Source organism: Drosophila rhopaloa, unplaced genomic scaffold, assembly GCF_018152115.1.
Source record: "Drosophila rhopaloa isolate 14029-0021.01 unplaced genomic scaffold, ASM1815211v1 contig_3, whole genome shotgun sequence".
Lineage (NCBI taxonomy): Eukaryota > Metazoa > Arthropoda > Insecta > Diptera > Drosophilidae > Drosophila > Drosophila rhopaloa.
Genome location: NW_025335123.1, coordinates 23,147,348 through 23,171,576, shown reverse-complemented (window position 1 = coordinate 23,171,576; position 24,229 = coordinate 23,147,348). Strand labels below are relative to the sequence as shown.

The 24,229-nt window shown below is 40.9% G+C and overlaps 1 protein-coding gene across 4 annotated transcripts in view; it reads right to left on the bottom strand.

The window, feature by feature from the left end:
• LOC108049702 overlaps positions 1-24,229 on the bottom strand; it is a 74,304-nt gene that overhangs the window by 2,453 nt on the left and 47,622 nt on the right. For 2 of the 4 annotated variants that reach the window (XM_017130983.1, XM_017130985.1), the window contains 3 exons: positions 13,294-13,379; positions 913-1,207; positions 44-708 (listed from right to left, as the gene is read on the bottom strand). In XM_017130983.1, the coding sequence (XP_016986472.1) occupies positions 44-708; positions 913-1,141 (894 nt within the window). In that variant the 5' untranslated portion in view covers positions 1,142-1,207; positions 13,294-13,379. The remainder of the gene's footprint in view (positions 1-43; positions 709-912; positions 1,208-13,293; positions 13,380-24,229) is intronic. The other 2 variants (XM_017130984.1, XM_017130986.1) reach the window with 1 other exon arrangement.

The following is a 24,229-nucleotide window of genomic DNA, read 5'->3' as shown; positions in this document are numbered from 1 at the left end:
AGGATGCAACAAGTGGTTTTGATTACTACTTTTACCACATTACCTGCAGATTGTAGAAGTAGATCTTGTCAGCCCCCAGTATATTGAGCATCTCGATCCACTCGATCAGGCGCACACTCAGGTCGTCGTAGAGGAAGTCCAGTCCCTTGACGCAGACGGCGAAACCCTTCTTCTGGTCGTCGGGCGGTCGGTTGTAGATGACTCGCAGATTGTTGGTGGCCGTGTCGCACTCCTTCTCCACCATCGAGACTGAGCTGGGCACCACACCGTGGAAGGGCTTGGGGATCTGGCAGGCGATTAGATACGGCTGGTAGATGCCCTGCTTGTAGTTGCCCCACTTGTTGTACCAGATGTACTTGTACTCGAAGGTCTTCACAATGAACGGCTCCTTCTGGCCGTCGAACCAGAACTGGCAGAAGGTCTTCACCTTTGGCTCAATGCGGTCGATCATCCCGAGGATCCGCACCGTGGGCCCAAGGAGGGAAGTGCGCCGGATGTCGTAGTACGCGCCAAACAGCTGGAACGTTCCGTTCGAGGTGCGCAGCGTCTGCCAGTAGATGTTGTTGAACTCCAGCTCGAAAATGGAGGGGTACTTGGCGCAGGTGGAGGACTTTTGCTGCAGGAAGTTCTTGTTCTTGCTCCAGTAGGCGATCGGCAGCGAGGGGATGCGGGACTCCACGTCGCGGACCAGCTGGTCATCGTCCATGGCTGAAAAGGCGGTGCGATAGATATAATAATATTAATCAAGTTCATTTTTTTTACTAATTTTGACCTGAATAAAAATGTTGTATCCTAAAAAAACATATATATTTTATTTCTAAATGCAAATTGATTGGGAACATTTTATGAAAAAGTCTGGGAGGATTTTAGTAATAAAAGACGATTAAGTATTCCTTTATATTCTCTGCTCACCTGTTCGATTGTCCACCAGAATCTCGCTGGGATCGAAGTGATCCGTGGTCGTGGAGGTGGTTTCGGCGTACCGCATGTCCTTCTGCAGCAGGATGCGTCCGTTGAGGGGAACCTGCTGGTACTCCTGCGCCACCAGATTCGTGCCGTGCATCTTGAACAGCCCGATTATGACGAAGGACCAAACACACAGCGAGAACAGGATCTTCAGGATCACCTTGGAGTGGGCCATGGTAGCTGGTTGGTGTGATTTCTAAGATTTGGCCGGGTATTTGTCCTTTTTATTCAGCCAGAGGCGCTGCAATGATGAATAAGAAATGGTTGGTCATCAGAAGGCGTCGCTTTCTATCATCCTATCCCCCTATCCCCCTCCTCTATCCTTCCTTATTCATTTTTAAATGTGGCGGTCAGCCAGTCAGGCTATTTCCCCCTCGTTTTTCCACTTTGGTCAGGCACAAAATGCCAGACAACTGCGTGTAATATTTTCTAGCCAGTGGCAGAAAACCCTGCCAAGTTACGGGAGCCAAAGGTCCTGGGCCTAATGGAAAACAATTCAAAAACGTCACAGAACAGCAGAAGACACAGCAGTCTTAAATTGGCCAAAACTGAATAAAGTGTTGCTCAACTATATTTATTTTATTTTTTAAATTCGAGTCTTTAAAGCTTAAAAAATGAATTCAAATTCCGTTTCTTTATCTTCCCCAAATGGCCCTTTAAAGTATTGGGTTTTTACTTTTATCGATAAATCGAGTGCAGCTCATTTCCTGTTCTATCCACTGTTCTATTTGGAAAACTCGCTGGGTCAAGTTGGTAGCCCCCAGCTTTCACCCATGCCATGAGCTATGTATATGTATATGTATATGTAGAACACCCGCCACTACAGGCGCCGCCCCCAAAAAGCGACACTGCAGGCGACAATCTGTTTGTCTATCTGCGCTTTGTATCTTGCAATGGCGAGTTGTGCGTGCGACAAACGACAAAAGACAAACGACGGCCATTCAGCAGTTGGAACATTGTGTCTGGCGGCAAAGCCTTCTAATATTTATGACATGCCAGCCAGCTCCCTGCTTCTCGCAATCCCTTTGGGCCAGGACCACACACATTCATAAACAAAACGCAGACCCCACTCTGTGTATTGGCCTCAGGAGTTCGGAGGATAGCTCATCCTGATTCCCATCCTGATTCCCATCCTGACTCCCATCCTGATCCCCTTCCTTCCCGCTTCCCACGCCAGTTCACTTGCTCATTCTCGCCAGTTTCACTTTGTTTCTGTCGCTTTCAATTGAAGGCTAGTGTCCACTGTGGATAGCACATTCAAAAACTGTTGGACAATTTTTTCTAATATTTGTATGGCTGCATTGTAGATCAAAAATAAAATGCATTTAAGGGAAAATATCATTTTTTTAGCGCTTCCATATTAGGCTACTAATTTTACAAAATAAAAAAAATATATATATTTGCATGTTCCCATCTCAATAATTTGATTGTGTTTCTGACGGACATGTAAAAATATACATCGTTTTAAAAGAAAAATGTATTCACAATAAATATGGAACAAAATACTTAAATAACGAATAAATTAAAAGAGTAATATTTTTTAATTTTTTTGCGTATTAGTATAAGCTACTGATTTGTACACAACTATATTATTGTAATCTTTGAAATGATGCTTGAAAACATACAATTCTCTGAAAAGTTCTGAAATAATAGTGCAAAGTTATTTTAACAGCTTTCTATCCTTAGCATATTGCAAAAGTAGTTCACTTACTTCTTAACTGCAGTTTCGCTTGCACATTCACATTCACATTCACGTCGTTTACGGTATTTGTTTAAGTTGAGTCTCGAAAACTTGGTGCAAGTGCAACATTTTTGCAGCACTCGGACTCGGAATCAGCTGCAGGGGTTTTTCAAAAAAGATGTGGGATGCCGCCAAAGGGGGATTCAAGCAGAAGTTTTTACTCAAATGTTTTCCATTTCATTTGCATGCGCCTCGAACTTTTTGCAAACACCAGGCCCAAATACAGAGATACACAAAGATGGAGGGAAACCAAATATGTTGCAACAAGCTTTCAACAGGCTAGCCCAAAGGCGAGGAGGGGAGCGGGGAGCGGGGAGGCGAGCGGATGCTGCAGGGCTCGTGAAATATGCAAAATCACCTGGGCTCCTCCCCTTTTCAGCGCCAAAGTCCATACAGTTTGGGAACATCATCTGGATATCTGGATTGTTCAACTAGAGTGAGTAGTTGGTTATGATTCCAATCAGATCGCTTCTCTGGCCGAGTTCAAGGCCCTCCGCCGTTCTTAAAAACACAGATTTGTGGTATGTGGTATGTGGCATGGAGCGAGGCCCGGGGAGCCATCATTTATCATTTAGCTAAAACGGTCGCCCCGGGCTTTCACGTACCCATAAATCTGCAGAGTCCGAAAAACGATTTGGGTCAATTTGCCATTAAATACGCGTCATGCTTATGCGATTACTCCAAGGCGAAAACACAGGCAACACGGGCAACACAGGCAGCAGCTACAAGTACAAAATAGAACCCGACAAGTTGTTCTCGTAGCTTAGCTGGTAATTTGCTAGGCAAAACAGGTTCGATCTCCGGACGGAATGTGTGTCGCACCCAGAGTGGGAATAGAACACAGCAATGGAGAAATAAAAGCAACACGCTTCGAGCGATAGAAATTTAAATGATGCCTTTTAACGATTCGGCTACTAAAATGGGTCAATGAGCCTCAATGACTCTTAGGATTCGAGAACCACAACCAGAACCCGAACCCGAACCCCAGCAATTAAGCCAATGGATACCTCCGGTGGATTGGCCTTAGATGGCGAGCATTGATCTGTGGTTCATTGATCCGTAATCCCGAGTGGAACGAACGGAAATGTGCCGAAGATTAAGTGAGTGACTCTGGCAAAGAGCCAACTAATCTGCCAGAATTCAAGGGAAATCAGAGAGATAAATTTGTGACGAAAACGATTCCCAAAATCCTTTAATCTATTATTTACCATCTGAATAATAAATCTAAAGAAGAGCGAAACACTTTTCCGGAGATCTAATAAGATATTATTAAGATATAACTCTTTTAAACAAACATTGTCCAATGGTTTTTAGGCGGAAATATTGCAAGTTGACGTGATAAAAAATGTACATCCGTAAAATATGATTTAAATATACATACAGAACATAAAGCATACCCGCAATATTTATGAGCTATTCAGCTTTATAGTTCTTGAATATGGCGGTGATGCATTATCGACTCCAAGGACACCGAGAAAATAATAGAAAACACTATAAAGGTGTATTTACCTCTTGGATATATTCGACTGCAATTAGCAGCTATAAATATTAAACAAAGACCTATGTAAAAACAATTGACGATAACTCAGAACCACTAAGTGCTTACGCGGCTCATTAGAGAATCTTTCAACTCGAAAATAAAACTATAAAAAACATTGATAGTCTGCGGTTGGTTAGATAATTTATGTATGACAGGGAAATATATTGACAAGGTACTCCTGGATCAGCGAAAACCTTAGCGGACACACGTAATATCTATAAATGCTGTCACATTCCAGCTACGATCATAACTCGTTTGGATTTTCGCCGGCCCGCTAATTGATTTATGCATGCGAGATGAGATGAGATGAAGATAAACTTCAAAATTGTTCATAGTAGCTATTTATAGGTGCGATGCCAGGTGCAAAGTCAGGTCAACGGATGAGTGAATCATCAGCGGCCTCAGCAACAGCATCATCAGCATTGGCATTAAATGCAAATCGGGGAATTCAATGAACTCCCAAACACTAAACTATTTATGTAGCCCCCGCTAATGGCCAGAATTGGCTGGGAGAAACAGAAAGAAAACATGGCAAATTTACCGAAATGAAATGGAGTGGAATGGGAGTGAAGTGAATTAGAATGAATCTAAATGAAAGCCGCTCCAAGTGGCACAAATATCCGTTCGATGGAGCCACATTTGTATTTCCACTGATGTTTTGGGAAACAAAGCCAAAGCCAAAGACCAAAAACCGAAAACCAAAAGTCGAAACACGAACGCATTTAAAATGCACGGGCAGACGCAAAGTGGCGCAAATGAACTTAAGTATCTTGCGTGAAGTGTTGAGCGTCGAGCATCGAGTATCTCGCAGCATATGTATCTTCGCATCGGTACGAGTATCTCGTATCTGTATCTTTAGCTGTATGTCTATACATACACCGCACACCTTACACCGGCCAAAAAAAGAAGCTGATTACGATGATAAATCACGGAAATGAACCATTTGCGGATTATACAAAGGTATTAAACCTTTCGAACCGTTAAACATGGAAATGTATGTCAAAGAAAGATCGATTTGTGTCTTCATTTGACTTAAAAAACTTAAAAGGGTTTTTCGCTATCGTTGTTAATATGGTTGAGGGAATCTACGATACCGAGTTCAACACACAGTGGCTAAAATATGTTATGTTCCTTTTACTTAAAGAATATGAAATCATTTAATAAAATCATAAATCATAAAAAAAAAGCATAGTTTTTGTCTAAACTTTTTTTCTTTGTGTTCCTGTAGCTTTGGCTTCTGTGTGCCAGCAATTTTAATTCGACTCACATCCTTTTATTTGCGTACGTGTGCGGCAACTTCTGTTGCCTCTCGATTTTCTTGGATTTCCTCGCTTCACACCACCACGATTGATAGCAAAATGATTTCTCAATATGTCGCCTAAGTTGATTTTCCGTTTTTTGATGCCAAATGAAATTTGTTTCAGCACCATCCCCTGGCGTGTTTGGCGTGTATCTGCCGGATACATTTCGCTCGTAGCAAAGAAATTCAGCTTAAATTGAATTACAAATATAATATCGCACAGAACAGCCATTCGGGGCTAACCGGTAAAAGTGTTTTAGATTCGCCAGCTACGTTTTTTGGCAATTATCGTTTTGCCAACTGCCCTTACACGTGCTTCAGTTGCCATTAAAATTTCGGTAAATGAACATTTCATTTCAATTAACGGCGGCGAGGCAACAAAAACAGCACAACAGCTAAACAGCATCATATGCAAAGTTAGTAAACGCTCACAAAATGTTTTTTAACTAAATCAGGGGGGGGAGGTAAATGGCTCATTAACCTATGCAAAGCCAGTCTGATTATTCGGATTATTTTTGTGCCCGACTATTTATGGCCATTAGTGCAACTCGGCAACTCTGCAAATGTATCTCATAAATTCAGCCACAACAAACCGCAAAACAACAACCACTATAATAACAATCATCGTCAACAGCAACAACTGCCTGCAATTGTTGCCTGTGATTTAAAATTTATAACAATTAACAACAAACAATGCGGCAAATTGTCAAAAGACATGAAACGGGCGATGGCCAATATGCAAATGGAAAATGGCCAAAACGGGAAATGGAAAATGGGATGTGGCCAAGAGTGCCGCAACATGCCGCAATCCGAAAGAGGCGGCTGCCACGCCCCCACCGGCCATGTCCATCCCGAACAATGTTTTAAATACAAGCAAGAAGTTGTGATACTTTCGCCCAATTGCTCCTCAGTGGGTTAAAACAAAACAGGATGGTAAATCAAAATAATTGGTTAAGCTTCGACTTCGGTAGCTGCATTTTCAATTTAGCTGAAAATTAACCTACTAGTTTTTAATCTGCTGGTGCTTTCTATCATAACTTAGTTTAATATACGTATTGTAAATAATTTTAAATACAGTTTTAGCCTTAATCCTTAATCAAGAACCCAAACGAATACATTATGTTTCGAACGTCATCTGTTGTTTTTCCCGTCGCTTAGTACAATTACTTACTAGCGTGTACTTATCCCCCATTAACTAATTTTAATTTGCTGCTGGGCCCATTAAACGCGACGGAAAAAACATAAAAGCTGCACAACCCATTTAGTGAGTACTGAAAATGATTGATGCCTTGAAGCACTCCCCAATGTGTTGAAGTGGGAATTTTTCGCAGATTTATTGAGGAGTATTATCCACTTTAGACAGATGATTTTGTTATGTCTTTTGTGTTGACTTTCTTGAGAATAATTATTTGCCATTCCTTAACAGAAAATAGCAGGAGACTCATTCTTTTCGCTGACTCTTCGCTATTTATATGCCGTCAGTTAAAACAATACTTGTCACGAGCCGAACGAACGAACGTCCCAGTCCCACCACTTTATTCTACGGACACAATAGTTGATGACTTACGCGACTAACTGACTGGCTGATGAGTTGCGCAATCCGCTTGCGTCATCCCAAGATAAAGACGGAGTGGAGTGCACGACAGACGATTCCTTGACCCACAGCAACCTCGTGCTATCTGCATTTCGCACTGTACTCGTACTCGTAGCGACTGTATCTGTATCTGTATCTCTATCTGTATCTTCTTCTCTTGCGCGGGGACCTATTATGGCAATTGGCAGGGGTTTCGAGGGGTCACACACAGCACACACACACAGCACACCCCCCACCCACCACACATGGCCATGTGTGACAGGGCCAACGCAATCGAGAAACAATTTCGCAGAGGAGCAAATCAACGCTTAACCAGATGTAACTTACAAAAAAAGAAACGGATCCAAACTTTGACTGCACGTTGTCTATAAATGCGACACGAAATGTTTAGCTTCGGCTGATGTTGCTGCCGTAGTTGCAATGATTGTTGCATTTATTGAAGTTGCTGTTGCTGTTGCTGCTGCAGCATGTCACTGAAATCAGTGCTGCATGCTGCATGCACAAAAAACCCACTGCAAACCGTGTCCGAACATCGCTGTTCAAGAGTCTCCCCAGTGTTTAAATTTAGTTTCAGTTTGTGTTGGCGTGTGGAGTGAGTTTATCTAAAGGCAGTCGCTAAAATACACTGCGAAAAAGGTAAAAACCCGACTACTAGCACTGTTTGCAATATAAACCGTACCCAAATGTTTGTTAAAGGTAACCATTTAAATTGATTTTTAACTCTTTGGCATACGAAAAAATTGCAATAAACCATTTAACAAATGTTATGTTGGTCAGAAGGATGTCAAATTTGTGAGTAATATAGTTTTTTTGAAATGTACGTCAGCCGCTGTGAATTTTTGCGTATTTGATTTTCTTGTCACGTTCCAGCTAACAACATAAGGAAGCAGTCAAATGCTAGGCAGTCACTGTGCCCATCTCCCCTCGGTTCCTCTGTTCCTTGGATCCTCGGTTTGTGTCTGCGGCAGTTCAGTTCCCCGAGCGACAGTCAGTCAGTCATTGTGCATGTGGTAGTAGTTGGACCCAGACCCAGACTGAGACTCAGTCTCAGTCTCAGATTCAGATTCAGACCTTAGACTGGCGAGAAGTCGGGGCACTAATACCGCCGCCGCCGTAACAACTCTGTGAGTTGTCAACGGGCATTTGAATGGCACATGGGCAGGCGGGGGGCGGGGGGGTGTTTCAAGGACGGACGGATGGATGGATGGCGTATCTGGAAGTTCGTCTCGCTGTCACTCAGGCCCGCTGACTTTGATTGCAATGCGGCAGCCGAGGATGCCTCCGAATGCATCCTCAATCCTGTATCCCCAATCCTGTCGTTGTCGCTTGAACTAACATTGCTGAAATTGTCAAGGATGGCTGAAGGTGGGGTTTGGGGGGAATGCTCCTCGTTTCCAACCCGCTTAATGTGGCGGCAATAAGTCAATAGATTCCATTGCAAGGTGCTAAGCTGATAGATGGCGAATATATGTGGCAAGAGGACGGAAACCAAGTAACGCTGCAGGTATAACGTTGCCTATTGACGTGAGACAATTACGTGAGCAAATTGCAAAATATTTGCCTGGGTAAATGCGACATGTGGGACATGCGATCGATGGAGGCGCATGTTACGCAGATAAGTGACTTGGGCGAACTACGTAAGGATATTAAATCAATTACGTGGAAATTAATTTAAGAATTCTATTAGAAGAAAACATAAAAGTCAACGACACGCTATAATGGTAGCACTTGCGAAAACATTTACCTTCCCCCTCACCAAAATAGGTAACCCACATTTGTCAAACCATTTAATCTCACAAAACCACCAAAGCTAATAATAATAATAAAGTATGCAGAAATTACGTTAACTACATAAAGAACCTAGGAACTGAACGCAATTACTCCTCGTTTCAATATAATACGGCGACGTGACACAATTACGTGAGTGGGTTACGCGACGTAGCCGGAATATATTCCATGCGAAACTCGCACAGAAAACAGAGAGAGCAGAAAGCTTTTCCGGAAGGCATTACAATGGCGGTGCTATCTACGGCCGGACAGCTATACGTACCTTTTTACGCCACCACGCCACTACGACACTACGGAACCACGGGACGGGTGGCAACGTAAGCAAACAGTGCCGGCGAAAAGCAAACAACGGAAAGTGAGAAGTGCCACAAAAACGGCAGCAAATGGCTGCCATTCGCAGTTGCAATAGCAGTACAAGTACAGCCATGGCCAAGGCAATAGCAATAGCAATGGAAATGCCAAACAAAGGAAACTGCAAAAGTCACCAAAAAGGCAGTGTGAGGCGAATAAACGTTACAAACTTGGCGGGACAAAGAAACAATGGGAAATAATGTCCTGTCCTTCGTTTGATTTTGATAACACGATCAAATAATTTCAACAAGGACGAATACGCTCTTTTATTTTAACGTTAGTTAGTAAGTTCATATCTTACCAAATGAGAAATCTAAAAATGTGTAATATGCAACGGTCTGTATCCTACTTATGCACTATTTCAAAACCTTTGGTGTTGTTGAGGACAAAGATTGGTGAATGTAAAATTATTTTATTATTGCTCTCCCAAATTTATTTAAGGAACATTCTTTTCCCAAGGTATGTGCCGTTCTCCGCTCAATTCGGTGTGGTTCGGTTAGTTTGGGACCCATTTGATGGCGGCTCTTTGGTTTCGCTTGGTTTTTCTGTTTTCTCCTTCTTGTTCTGTCCACGTTTTTTTTCTGCCCTTTTGTTGCCGCTTTGAAAGGCAAAGGCACAAAGGCGAGCGAACCACTAGTAACCAGTACCAGTAACCAGTAACCGCCGCCTGGCAAAACCACCTTGTGACCGAGCCAACTGCCTCAATTTGCATATGGAATTTATGCTTTTGATGGCGCTGGCGACGCCGGCTAAAGGCAACTGCATGTTAATGAAAGCCGAATGCATAAGTAAGCCCCCCTTTTCCCCTTTTCCACATTTCCCCATTTCCTCTTTTCCATTTTCCACCCAGCATCCCCATGCGCAAACAGCTGCCCCGCCGCCCCTGCAATCGCGACTTTTTTCATGCTGCTGTGCATTTTTGAAAAGCGAAAAGTTCAAGGATTGCTGCAGAGACGTCGTGCGCTTAGATTCTGTGCAGATTTCGGTGCTCCGCAGTGGCCAGGTAACCCCAAAAGGCAACAATCAGCACGGCAGCAGCCACAAGCTAACGCCGAAAGCTGAACTTCATAAAACATAACATTTGGCGAAGCATTGGACTTTCGGGAACACCACACTATGGCTTAGGCCAAATGAATGAAGGTAATAGAATTGTTTTAGAATGGTACCTTATTAAGAACTCTCAAAAAATTGATTGGCAAACGAACTTTTAGGAGCACATTAAAACCTTAAATAGAATTTGGTTTAAATCGAGAAATTCATTAAGGCAGACTGCTGTGAAACAAAAAACGTAAAATCGATTTGCATAAATAAACTCCTTTTAAAAACTAATTTTTAACGGTTTTTTTGTTGTAGCTTTGCCAAAATAAGACGCACAGTCAAATGAATGACTGTTCTGTGTAGCTGACAACCTACACAATCGATTCCAGGAGGTTTTAATAAATTTCATTTTTTGACCGATTTTCGCATTTTTGGTAAGGGGTAACACTTGATTTTTTACCAAATATGGCCGAAAATAAAATTTTTGAGCTGAGTATACCAATCGATTGGAAATTTTGTAACGAATTCAACGAGGTATGACATTCCAAGATCTGACCATTATTTCCAAGGGTTTTGATTAAAAAACTGAAAAAATATGTTTTTTTCTGGATTTTTGCTATCAAAAACAAATACAATATCGTTGGAAAGTATATAACAGGTAGAAGGAACCGTTTCCGACCCTATAAAGCTTGGAGATCCTAACAGCAAAAATTTACGAATTAATTAAGAAAAGTTAGCTTTTAAATTGTATTTCTATGTAATATGTTTGTGTGTGCAACAGCAACTTGGACTAGACACCAGGTTGCAAGATCAAGGACCTAATGAGGAAAGCAGTGTTTCTATGAATTAATTCATTAAATTAATTATTTAATTTATATTTCCTGGTTTTTGGTATGTTTGTGCTAGCGGTGTGATCGGAGTAGATATATTGTATGGCAAAACCATCTTACTTGGGTCTAGCCCAATTAAGTTATAAAAATCTTAATTTAATTATTTGCCACACGAACAAAGCCGCAGAACAAACTGGGGATGATGGAGAATGGAGTTTGAGATACAGTTGGCTTTCAGAAGTTGGAATAGATGGGGGAGCTGCAGTTTAAAAAGGAGCCAAAGCCGCAGCATTTGCCATTCACATCCCCGTTCGCAAGTCGTACTCGCATTTGCAGTTTGGAAAACGAATGCAGCGGCGAGTTGACGGCAACGATTTATGGTGGCCGGTTTTTCTTCATTTGGGCGCTGCGAAGAGCAAATGCAACAGCAACAGCAAAAGCAAAACAGCAGAAACCGAAGGCAAAAAGCACAGAAATCAAAAAGCAAGAGCATGAGCAGCCAAGCAGCCAAGCAAGCGAGCAAACGAGCAGCAAGCCAGGCAGCATGCATTTTTCATGAATTAGTTCACATATAAAAGTCAAATGCAGCCCCAGAGTTGGAAAACGGGCTAAGGGGGCGGAGAACAACAACTGGAGTTGGCTGGAGGCGCATAAACAGATTTTGTGGTCGTAGCACACACACACAGAAAAAAACGAAAAACAAAAACATATAACAACCCACAACAAGAATCAGCAAAAATCGGAACCACCAACAAAATTAGAGAGGGAAATTGAAAGGAGTTTTTGGGTCCAGTTCAGCGTTGGAGGGTTTACCATTCGACTCGAACCCTCAATCTGATGTGTTAATCTAAATATGAATATTGCGAAACAAAATGTTAAGTATATTTAAATAAATGCAGTCTATGAAGTCCGAAAACAAGATTGAAAGTTCAGATCGAAGTTTCCACATCAGTGGCAAGGTTCGTGTCACGCATCCATCCCCATTTTCCGACTCTGGCACCTGCTGTTGTTGATTTTTCGCTGCATAATTAATGAAATGAAAGCAGTGAGCTGCCCTTTCCCCCTTTCCCCTTTCTCCTTTTTGCCAGTTTGTCTAGGCCATAAATTAGATGATGCATGGTCGGAGGAGCCAAGTCGGTGGAATTCGGTTAACATTCCAGAGCAGAGATAATGGGCAGCCGATAATGCGAATCGCCCTGGGCCGAAAAGTGTGGAAAATACACATTCAGCGGAAGGTCTTGGCCGTAGCAAAATCGAAATCAAAGCGAGCTGCCTGAGCCTGAGTCGGACTGACCCAAAAAACAAAAAAAAACGAAAAATCAACCTGGATCTGGTATCCGAAAACCAAAAAGTCAGCAGGATAAAGCGAAAACGTTTAATGCGAGCTTGTTGTTTGCCGTTGTTTGTTTGCTTCTTGTTATATTTGTTGTTGGCATGTCCGTTGGCCATTTCATGGAGCCATCCACTTGATACAACAACATGGCTCCAAACAGAAAATGGGAAAAGTGGCTAGGGGAAAACAAGGGGGTTCTGAAAGCAGGATTTCGTTTGATTCAAGGCGGTGTACAGTGAACGGAGCATTGAGCAAGTTAAAATATAATAAATAGGCTTAAACACATCAACATATGCCCGAGGAGTTTGCTTTACTTTTTTTATGGAGGGCAACCCAGCTAAAGGAAGCTAAGCATATTTAAATCAGTGAAATGACTGCGTAACTGAATGTGACATATGATTTCTGAAGAGAAACTAAGAGGAAGCGACCGAGTTTAAAATCGGGTCACTGGTCACCTAGTCATGTTGAAGCTAGATTAATATTATTATTTATTGGCTATATACCTTTCACAAGATTTAAGAAGCGAGTAGGACCTAACTTGTGATTAATCAGAATCTGTGACATACTTATTGAGATAAGCCCAGACTTTCTTGGAGTTCTGATAAATGTTCTGCCACTCAGAGTTCTCCATCTCTGGTGATGATAAGATAACCAAAAGATCGCTTTAAACGAATGTAACAACTTTGTCGCCTGGCCAAGTGAAATCATTTAGAGCATCTACAATTCCTGGCTACGACATCTTGTCGATTTTTCCCCGGAGAACTGCCCAACCTGATTTCAGTTTGCACCCAATTGAACCGGGAAAAGCTCACCTGATGGACGCCAGGTGCCACGAAGGCGAAGAATTTCTGGGGCAACTGACCGTCTGAAGTGGCTGCTGCTGATGTGGCTGCTGTTTCTGAAAAGAAAAAGTAACAAAGCACGAGGCTCGTTGAGTGGCTTGCGGAAAATTCAAGGTAGATTTTATTTAAAGGGACTAAAAGGCAAGAGAGACAAAAGGTCGCAGACTCCCTGATAACATTGTTTTTGGCCTGCTGTTTACCTTTAAGCTCATTAATTCTATTTGCCCGAGTCTCGAGTTGAGAAAACGGAAAAGCGTATATGAAATTGAAAATATTGTGCCCCACGGGAGTGGCAGCAACAATCGCATATCGCATATGCAAAGAGCAAAATATTAAGGGCCAAAAGAGTGGGCTCGGGCGTGAAAAGGCCCCAGATATGCACATGAATATATATACTACATTGTATGAGTGTATGCGGGTGTATGTGGTTCAAGGTTTTCACTGCCTTTTGTTGGCCCACTTTTGAGGGGTCGGCGAAAGTGAAAGTGAATTATTAAAAACAATTGCAATTGGCGTTGATAAAAAGTGCACACACGGGTCGTAGTGCTGCTGTTGCTCTTAAGTTGCTTTTGCTGCTGCTGGCAAAGTGGGTGGGTGGGTTGGTTGTCTGTCGTTATAGCTATCTCCCCGAAGTTCCCATATTGCAGCCACGCCTCAAGGTCGAAAGTTGGTTTGCCGGTTCACAGCAATTGGGAGCGGATGATAACACACCATACATTTTATTGCGTGTTGGGCAAGGGTAAACCTTATGTGTGAAATCATCTTATTATCGTTAAGAAGGATGTGAGCACCTCGATTCTCCAATGGAGAAGTGATTTGATAATATTATGGAGAGTTTTTCTAAAATTAGTTTTGACTTAAATTTTAATATTCCAGAGATAAATTGCCCAATAAGAGAACCTGTTAAATGTGTTTGTAGTTGTGAGCTTTATTGTTTTTGCCCTTATTTCTCTAACTCATTTTTTATCCAAGTAGTCAGGAGCTGGGATAACCGTTTTTTCCAAATTAATCAATAATTTGGTTGGACATTTTTAAAGAAATTTTGAGCCTTTGCACATACTTTTGAACAAATACATATATTATATTAGTGTAGAAATGTTATGACTTCATGATATTTAGATATTTATATGGTACCAATGTGCTAATCAGGAATATTTAGAATTAATTTTTTATTCAGATGTTTTCAGGTTTTGTCTCATCAAATATATTCTTAGCCCATAAATGTGTGGCTTTGTCTTTAGTGGACCTGATGGAACTTAATTGAAAGATTCCTGCTGGCTCGCCTCTCTGAGCTCCCGGCTTTCTGTTCTTAGTTCTCAGCTGGCCGTCCGCTTTGATTAATGATTGTCGACAAGTGCAACAACTGCCACATCTCCTTTTTTGCCACTGCCACTGGCAAGAGAGCCAAAACAAAATGTCCGTCAGCTGGATGTCAGTGTGTCAAGAAGGGAGAAAAGGATGAGAACGGGAGGAGCAGCTTAGCTGGATTGCATATTGCTCATACGCAGCGTGGTCCCCCTTGAGCCAAAATGAAGTTGCCTGCGGTTGCTGCTGTTTTTGTTAGTTTTAAACAGTTGACAGCAAGGCAGCATCATGATTTATGTCGTTTTATTTAATTTTAATTGAAAAACTTCCGCACGAAGCGGCGACAAACAACCGAAAAACCAACCCAGCCCAGCCAAATATAATTAAAATGGCATTTGCACGCCATCATACCCCTTTTTTGGCCACATATTTTCCAGCATCTTGCTTTGGCAGCAGCAATCTGCAGCTACCATGTCCTGGAATTGCAAATAAATAACAAGACAAAGGCTCAAATGCAAATAGGATGACTTTATTAAATGTGTGGAGGAGAGAAAGGCTCAGAGAATTGTTTATAAACTTCACAGTTGGCAAATAATAAAGACACGCGGAGAATTTTCAGAGAGGTCACTAACAAGCAAAGCTGTGTTTAACAAGCCACGCGACTTTTCTTTCTGCTTTTTCTTTTCGTTTTTCTTTTTAGGACAAATGCAAATATCACACTCGAAAAGGGGACTTTCAGAGCGGGAAATATGAACTCTAAAGAGTGGGCGCAGTCTATGAACAAGGCATTACAACAGCAATGGCAATAATACAGCAACAGCCACAAGAACCAGTCAAAAGTCGCACAGTGAGACAAAATAAAAGACAATGTCAGAGCAACTAGCGAAAATTCGCCTGGGAAAACCCGGCCACGGAAAATTCCTACAGGCTTCCTTAGGGTTTGACCAAAAGGAAACCAACTCAAGGGGTTTTCAATGGCTGCTTTAACTATCTCCTTCTAGATTTTATGCCCAGAAGTCGTGGCACATTCCCCACGGTGCGGCAGTTGCAGAAAAAAAATTCAGGAGGCAGGGAGTTGAGTTGGCAAGCAGAAAAACTGCCGTCAACGCCATAAATCATGCGGCCAGCAGCAAAAGCAACAACGACTGACAACCAGCAACAGAAATGTAACAAAAAAGTATAAACATAAAATAAAAAAAGGGAAATTAAATAACAATAACAAGGTTATTCAGCGAGTGTTGCTCGCGTAGCTGCGATAACGCTTTTGCTTTTGCCTTTGCCAACTAAGTGCAGCCGGGCAACATGGAAAACATTTCGAGTGTGCAGCAAATTGAGTGTTTTTATTGCATTAACATAAATAAATTAGAATGCTGGGGAATGGTCTTTGCCATGCTGCTGCTGACTCACAGCGCGTGTTGCCAGCCAGATCAGGCAGATATATATGCACATAATGGTGAATATGTATATATGTTTATATGGTGCACAGACTTGTTCTTGCTGGTTTTTGAGGGGTGTAATATTTCTGGCAGTATTTCCAGCACGTTTGCACCGCGGCCACTTAAGGTGTTCAGTGTTCAGTGTCCAATTGCAACGAAAAGAAAAGCACGTTGCCACGTGTCGCATTCAAATAAACACCTTATGGAGCTGCACGGAGATAATTCTGCATCGATGAAAAGCCGGAAAAATGCAACTCGATTTTTCGGTTTTTTGACCAAAACCCTTGGAAATAATGGACAGATCTTAGAATGTCATACCTCGTTGAATTCGTTACAAAAATTCCAATCCAATGGTATTCTCAGCTAAAAAATTTTATTTTGGCCCAATTTTCGCCAAAAATTAAGTGTTACCCCTTATGAAAAATGAAAAAATGACTCAAAAAATTAATTTTACCAAATCAGCCTGAAATTGATTGTATAGGTTCCCAGCTGCACAAAACAGTCATTCTTTTGGATTTGCGTCTTATTTTGGCAAAGTTACAACAGAAAACTGTTCAAAAATGAGTTTAAAAAATCTGCTTTTCATGGCCAAAATCCTAAAAAATGAAAATCTATTTTCGGTTTTTTATCAAAACCCTGGTAGGCGATATATTATAGCTATAGAATATAGTCATCCAATTTTGATAAAACTCTAGGTTCGCATAACCAAAGAGCAAGTCCCAAATGTTCCAAATGTTTACCAATTTGACCCGATTGTTCCTATGGCAGCTGTAGGACATCTAAACATGTTTTGCGTACTCATTTGGGAAATGCTTACAACGATAGTGTTTTTGATTGTTTCGCCAACTCTAGCTGCCAGATCACATGTGCAACTTGTTGTTTGATGTGCGTGCGGAAATGGTAATGACAACTCGTGCTATGGTGATATGCCGGCTCCTTGAACAACATTGTTGCCTTGTGGCAATACAACAGGCAAAATTACCTTTGGCATATATCAAAACCAAACACTGAGCTGTTATGCCTTTTAGCCAGTGTCAATAAAATGAAATTAAAAACTTTATTTGGCGAGACGAAGGGCGTTTTAATCAAACCAACTGCAAATGAATACCCAGGACAGCAGCATTTGCATGGCAACACAGCGGCTGCAGAGACATGCCAACAGCAACAGGATGTGCAGCAGCAGCAGAAACAATCAAAAAGTTTTAAAACAAATTAAAACTTGACGACAAGAACAAGAAAGTGAAAAGGAGGAACTGAAACTGCAATGGCTTCTTTAAATTTATTATGCGGTCAATTGCAAGATGTCCAAAACCGAGCGAGATGGACAGAGAAAGCTGCAGCTTCATTAGTCGGCCGGAAAAAAAACACAAAAGTTAGCCCACCAAACTTTGGCTTCGCCTAAAGCAAGCTTAACTGTACTTAATTTGTTTCGGCCATTAATAAAATCAAAAATATTCAAGGTATTTACTAGTCAAGAAAAGTTTAATTTAATAACAACTGCTGACAACTTATACAATTAAAAGCTTAAGATTGATCTTATATACTTTGATATTAAGTATTTCTGTTCGAATTCGTCCTCAATAAAATAGATTCAATTTTAATACGGCCCATGCAAATATTTCCAACTAATTGACAATAATTGGTTAAGGCAATTTAACAACTGCAATCAATAAATTAAATAATTTAACTACCGGGAAAACAAAGTTGACATTTGAATTTTCTTGCAACTTTTCAGTAGTTTAAAATGTAATTGTTATTCGTTAAGGAAATTAATCCCAGCTATTTGGGAGTTGAAGCTTATTTATGGTAAGCAGAGGTTTTCTCAATTTAAATAAACACATTTTTAATGTTTATACAGAAGTTTGTGCTCTTGGGAAAAGGTTCACAGTTAATCGTAAATTGCAATTGAATGGCAGACGCGTATTTTGAAGGCGGCCACGCCCCCCGAATCGCAATCAAACGCGATGAAAACCGGCAGCACACAAAGAGGGAAAAACTTTTGGGAAGTGGAAGGGAAATTGCTCAGCTGCAATGGCAAACAAACTTAAATCGAATTCATGACAAATGATACGCGAATTTTTCGCTCGCCTTTGAGGAACTTGCAAGAAAAAATAAAAGAGATCTGGACTGTTGAAAAGGGGACGTGGTAGTTGGGATGGATCGGAGAGATGGCCAGAAAAATCAGCATTGAAATACCAAAAAAAAGACAGGGGCCGACGATGTCAAGGTTACGACAAGGTTCAATTACCCCTCTTTTTCACCTCTCCTCACTTATTTTGTTGTTGCCTTTTTTTATGGTCTTCTTTCACTGTCTGCCATGGTCGAAAAGGTTAAAGCCAAATTAGAAAACAAAGTCTTATGGTTGAGTGCGCAGCCAAGGGTGCTTCTTCTTCTGCCTTGCCTTCTTCTTCTTTTTTTGGCCAGTCTGACCATGGTGATGATGATAATAAGTTTGCCTGGCCACACTCGAAATGTAATTAGAGTGCAGCCAAATGCATCCACAAAGCAGAAATAATGTGGGGAAAGGGCAGAAAGCTACACATTATTCGATGTCCGTCTTGTCTTTTCAAAACTTAAGTAAGGGATACGCTGTCTACCGAAGTGGCACAAGTTGTGTTGTAACTTATTGTGGTACAATTTGGATAAGTTCATAGACTTGAAATATCCAATGTATACTTTACTAATTAAATATTAAGCAAGTAAATTCCGAATGGAGATATTCACATACATCTACCAACAACTGTACTGATTTCAAGAACTAGATCCGCACAGCAAACAATTTGCGGAACGAGCAAACAAATGAAAGAAAGGCAAATTGATAAGTTACTCACAACTACCGGGCAGTTGGGGATTGTCGTCCAACAGATTTTTCATAATATCAAATCCCCATAACCTGGGAATGGATGAAATGGGGGTCTGGAGAAAAGTTACATTGATGTCGTGTGTGGGTTTTGTTGTTCATTTTTGGTCCTATAATCTGTCACAGCGCTTGCGCTTTTTCCGCCGGCAATTAATCAAACGATCGCGTAGCTCCGGTCATCGGACTGAGAAAGTCTTTCGCCCTCTCCATCATCGATCGATCAGCGTGGTCTTTTGTTCCGCCAACGGGTTTCTCACAGTCTTTACATTGTAAACTCTTCATTTGGCGCAATACGAAAGCGTTGACCAAAATTGACACAAGTCAGCAGCATCTACGACGACTTTCGCCTCGAAATTCGAACCCGAATTCGCAAAGTTCAATCGCCTTCGGGCGACGCAATGATTGCAGATGGCAGAAACTAGGCTCGCATTTCACATTCCAGATTTTTGTGATGGATAAGTGCATTTCACAAGCCATAAATTGCAATTTTACTTTGACGAAACTTTGCTTTGGGCCCCAGGGGATATTGAGGTATGAATATTTAACTGAGTTTGGGCGGCCTCCTCCTAAGAATCTGCAACAGGAGCTTATGTTTGTATACTCAGTTAGGCACACTGAGAAATTTGCTTCAATTGTAGTTTGAAAGTTTGAGAAAAAAAATCCTTGTCTGGATTTTATTTCAACATAGCAAAATTAACTTTTTGTATTATAGGTAGTATTGTGAATGAAGTACAAAATCATTTTTCACTTTAATCCGTTTTATTCACTTTTTTCTCAAGTGCAGCAGCAGATTATGTTTGATATTTAGGCAGATGTGTTGTCGACTGTTTTGTGGCATTGGTTGGCATTCACAGAGTAAAGTTTTCGCAACTTTATTTTGCTTTCCCCAGGTTATTTTTTTTTTTTTGCCTGACGAATATTTGCAAAGGTTTGACTCGGAGCTCTCGCTAGGTTGGAAAATTGATCCTGTTGGAGGAGAGTAATTCTGCGAGGGCGAAGCTCCTCAAGCTATTGGTCTTGGACGAGCTCTATCCGAAAAGTTGGGCCAGGAAACTTTGTCTTCGCCACTGTACAATGGGCATCATTTGCAGCAGGACATGTCAATCAAGTAGCCAATGAAGCACCCTTGAATGTAACCAACCACTTGCAGTGCCAAGTTTGACTAACGAATCATTCAAAGTTTCTTGTTGTCGGTCTACCCAATTGCACTTCAAAGTTTTCCAGTAAACTCCCGGCGCAGCTGAGACACCTGAATAGGGTCACTGGTTGGCCAAGCCAAGCCAGCTGAAGCCACACTAACAAAAAAAAAAACAGCTTGGATCGTTATTTAACGAAGACAGAGCTCGGAGCATCAGCCTATTTCGAGTGGTTTTGGCTTGAAAAGAGAAAAGTGTAAGCTGCATATTTGTTTGATAATATTCACTCATCAAAAATGAACAATTTCTCGAATGCACCCAACCACTGTTAAAGGAACAACCCAAAGTTTCTCGTTGTTGGGTTACCCAATCCCCGATTGCACTTGAAAGTTTTCCAATGAACTCTGCGCGCACCTGAGACACTTGAGTAGGGTCACTGGATGGCCAAGCTATCTGGCTTTTTGGACGGCGATCAGTTACCTGAAATCGCCACGCATCGCTTGACAAGTTCAAGTTTAATGGAAGCAACGCAACGCAACGCAGCGATTCGTGCGCTGTAAAAGTCGCCAGCAAAACGCGCCAACGGCATTTGTTAGAAAACCACTGACTTTGGCAACGTGTCAAGCCGGTTTTCGGTTTCACATGGCCACCGGTCAGCATTTTTGCAGCACGCGTCCCACTCCAAAACACAGACACAGGCGATACAAAGACAACAACAAAAAAAAACAGAAAAACACAGATACAAACCAATACGAACACACACGCACAGAGAGTGAGAGAAAAAGAAAGAAAATCCGGTCCGGCCACGCTTAATAAAAATGTTAATTTGAACTGTAACAAGTTCAACAACAGCAGTAGCACTAACATAAACAAGAGCAACAAATTGCAATTTCACCTCGTTGCAGTGCCAGCTAATTGAATGACTCAAAGAAGAAGAAACCCGACGAATTCCCAGGAATTCAAGATGACAGCTAGAAAAGAGTCCCCAAGGTATATTCAAATACATGATTCATAGAACTGAAGTCAGCCCCACACAGGTATAAATTATTATTCAATCACCATTTGTGTTAGTTCATTGTCCGAGATCGAACACCTAATAAACAAAAACAAAAAACCTTTAATATAAATCAGAAGAAACAAGTGATAAGAGTAAGCGATATCAGACTAACATTTAGGTTAGTAATACGATAAAAATAATCTGAGTCTTCGTCATATCTAAGAACTATTTGAGTTCAATAAACGATATCATAAAGATACAATTTTTCGAAAAATGTCAACCATTTTATGGAAATTGTACAACGCTAAAGTTAATTTCACATCCAATTGCCATAAATCAACACATAGAATATCTAAGATTTAGGGCTGGAAAGCAGTTGAAAGTTTAAATTTCCAAGTTTTCATGTCTGACCGTGAGGTGGGTATATGCAAATGAGTTTTGTTGGATTGAATGAATGTAATTAAAATATAATGCGAGCTAACTGTTTTAATTACCGCACTGGGTTGACTCTTTTTCGATTATATTCAACTAAAAATTATTTAGGAATATCTATACAATTATTTTCTGGGATTTTCATTCCCCCGCCTTTTGAACTCTATTATAACAACTAGTTTCCCAGCCTTGTGCATATTCGTATATGGGCTCCCCAACCCGGACTTTTTCAATTATGTAGTTAAACTGGCCATTTCCGCCTCCGATCGAAAGAGTAAACAATAATAATAAATAATAATAATGGTTACGGTTTCTTCCTCTGTCTTCTCTATCACAGCATTCATCTTCTTTTACTGGGTTTTATTGAAAAAATAAATAAACACCGTAACAGTTCATCATCATCATCATCATTGATTATGTTTTCAGTATATGTGTAGCATATTCATAATTTATCAATTGATTGGACGGGGAGAGAGGGGCATACATATAGCTCTGGCCATTCTGGGTCGTAGTCTTTGGAATACAGTTATGGAAGATGGAGAAACAGTTCCATTCTCCTTTCACGGAAGATTCCATTTGTAGCAGCGTCAACCCTTCGATCGAACCTGAACTGCCTACAAAATTGCGAGTGTATCGCAATTGGGTATTCATCTAACCAATCCCCTCGTTTATAAAACCGCGTAAAATTCCCAAAATTTCCGTGACTCAGTTTCATTTTCGATGAGGAATTTACGTCGCTCATCAGCTAAATATAGTATTAAATAGGTATTAAATCAACAGCCGTAGCCGCGAAATTAGCATATCGTTTATGATAAACCAAAAACCTCTTATAAACCCCTTCAACAGGCATAAAGCTCAATCAAAAATCACCGCAAATTCAGGAGTCGGCCAATGCAAATTGTGTTAATTTATTTTCGATTATTTGTTAATTTCGACAATAAAATGTGTCGCACATGGATTTCCGCAAAACGCAAAGGTCAAGCAACTTTCACGGCGACAATTCTAAAATTGAAACGTTTGGAATGCCGTTTGTGGTTTTATTTTTTGTATCGCTTTAATTGACGCGTAATTAGTTTGAGCACACGCACAACGTTGTACGTTGTGAGTTGAATTGGAGTTGGTTTGCCTTGGGGCACGCCCTCCACTCGATACGTCCATGATTTATTGCCGCCGTGTGTTGGGGACACATTGCCAAAGTGGCCAAAAAGTAAGGCGTGCCCTCGCAGCAGGTGCCAAAATAAAATAACCCACGAAATCCGAGGGACACTGATTTTTACACCACCAGTAACCAGTCTTCAATTCCCACCAGAAAATCACAAAACGATGTTGATGGCCAGCAATAGCCGGAAATATCCCACAGACATCAAATTTTTCGGGCCTCATCGTCTTTTGCAGCAATTTGTTGACACCACAAAAACGGGGAGGAGAAAAACCGAAGCTCCAAAACAAACAGCAAACAGAAAACAACACGAAATTAAACAAAACAACAAATCGTCGAAAGTGAAGGTGTTGCTCGCTCGAACAAACACAACTAAAAATGTATATGATAATGGCATATAATAAAGCGTTTATGCAAATCAGCGACAGCATTTCACACACCACACACCATACCCCTTCATTTTTGTTAAACCCGGATTGATTTTCGTCAGTCCTTCTTGGAAAAACAAAAAATAACAACAAAGGGTCGGCGTTCTTGCATTCTCCTATCACAAAAAGCCAATACAAACAGATTCTGAATTAAATTTGAAGACATTTAGCATATTAAGCCTTTATTCATTTCGAATAACAGCCAATAGCAATAGGAAATAAATAAGAAAATAATTAATGAAGAGCATAAAGTAACACTCTTGTGAACATACACTTTCCAACAAACCCAAGAATTGTCTCATAAAAATCCCATTTGTCAATAAAACTATAAAATATTTATGTTAAACAAGAATCAATGAGAAAAATTGAAAAAAATAACAAAACATTTGTGGCTCATTCAAGAGGCTATTAAAATTGGCTGTCATAACCGGGAGTTCCTCAAAGTCATCGTCTTCAGGTGGGTTTCATCACCGAGTGATCACTGTCTTTTGTGTTATGTCACTCAAATCAGAGACTGCTGATTTATGCAACTAATCCAAAGGCAACTGCTTGAGATTTCTGCCATTGCGTTTCAAGCACTTTCAACTTTGCTGTCCGCACTTCAATTTCAACTTTTGATTGCACTGCATTAAATTGATTTATGCTGCTTTTTGATGGCATCTTCATCTTTTCCAGCTTCTTCATCATCATCGTAAAAATCATAGTCTTAGTATTTGTAGTTGTTTTTGTTATTAGCGCGCATGATTGGCATTTCTGCTTCTTCGGTTCGATTTCTTTCAACTGGCGCACTCATTAGTTTATTTACTTTGGTTACTTCACATATAAAAGTAGAAATAAAAGCAAACTGCAGCTGTCTCGAATGAAAATGAATTTTAGCCATTTGGCTACTTCCGATTTGCAGCGGTTACATGGCCCATCATTCCGGGAGCATTGCGCAATTACCACTAAAAGTGACTTGCCATAAAAGTCCCCCCAAAATGATGTCGCTTTTATTTGGCTTAGAAACCATCGGCAAAGTCATCGAAATCCCCATATACACATAGATTGTATTGCTGGGAAAAATGGCTGCGAGACATTCACTTTTCTTGCCACATTTCGTGGTAAATTGAAGCCATATTTCGGCACATGCCAGCCACGATCGGTACAAAAAAAA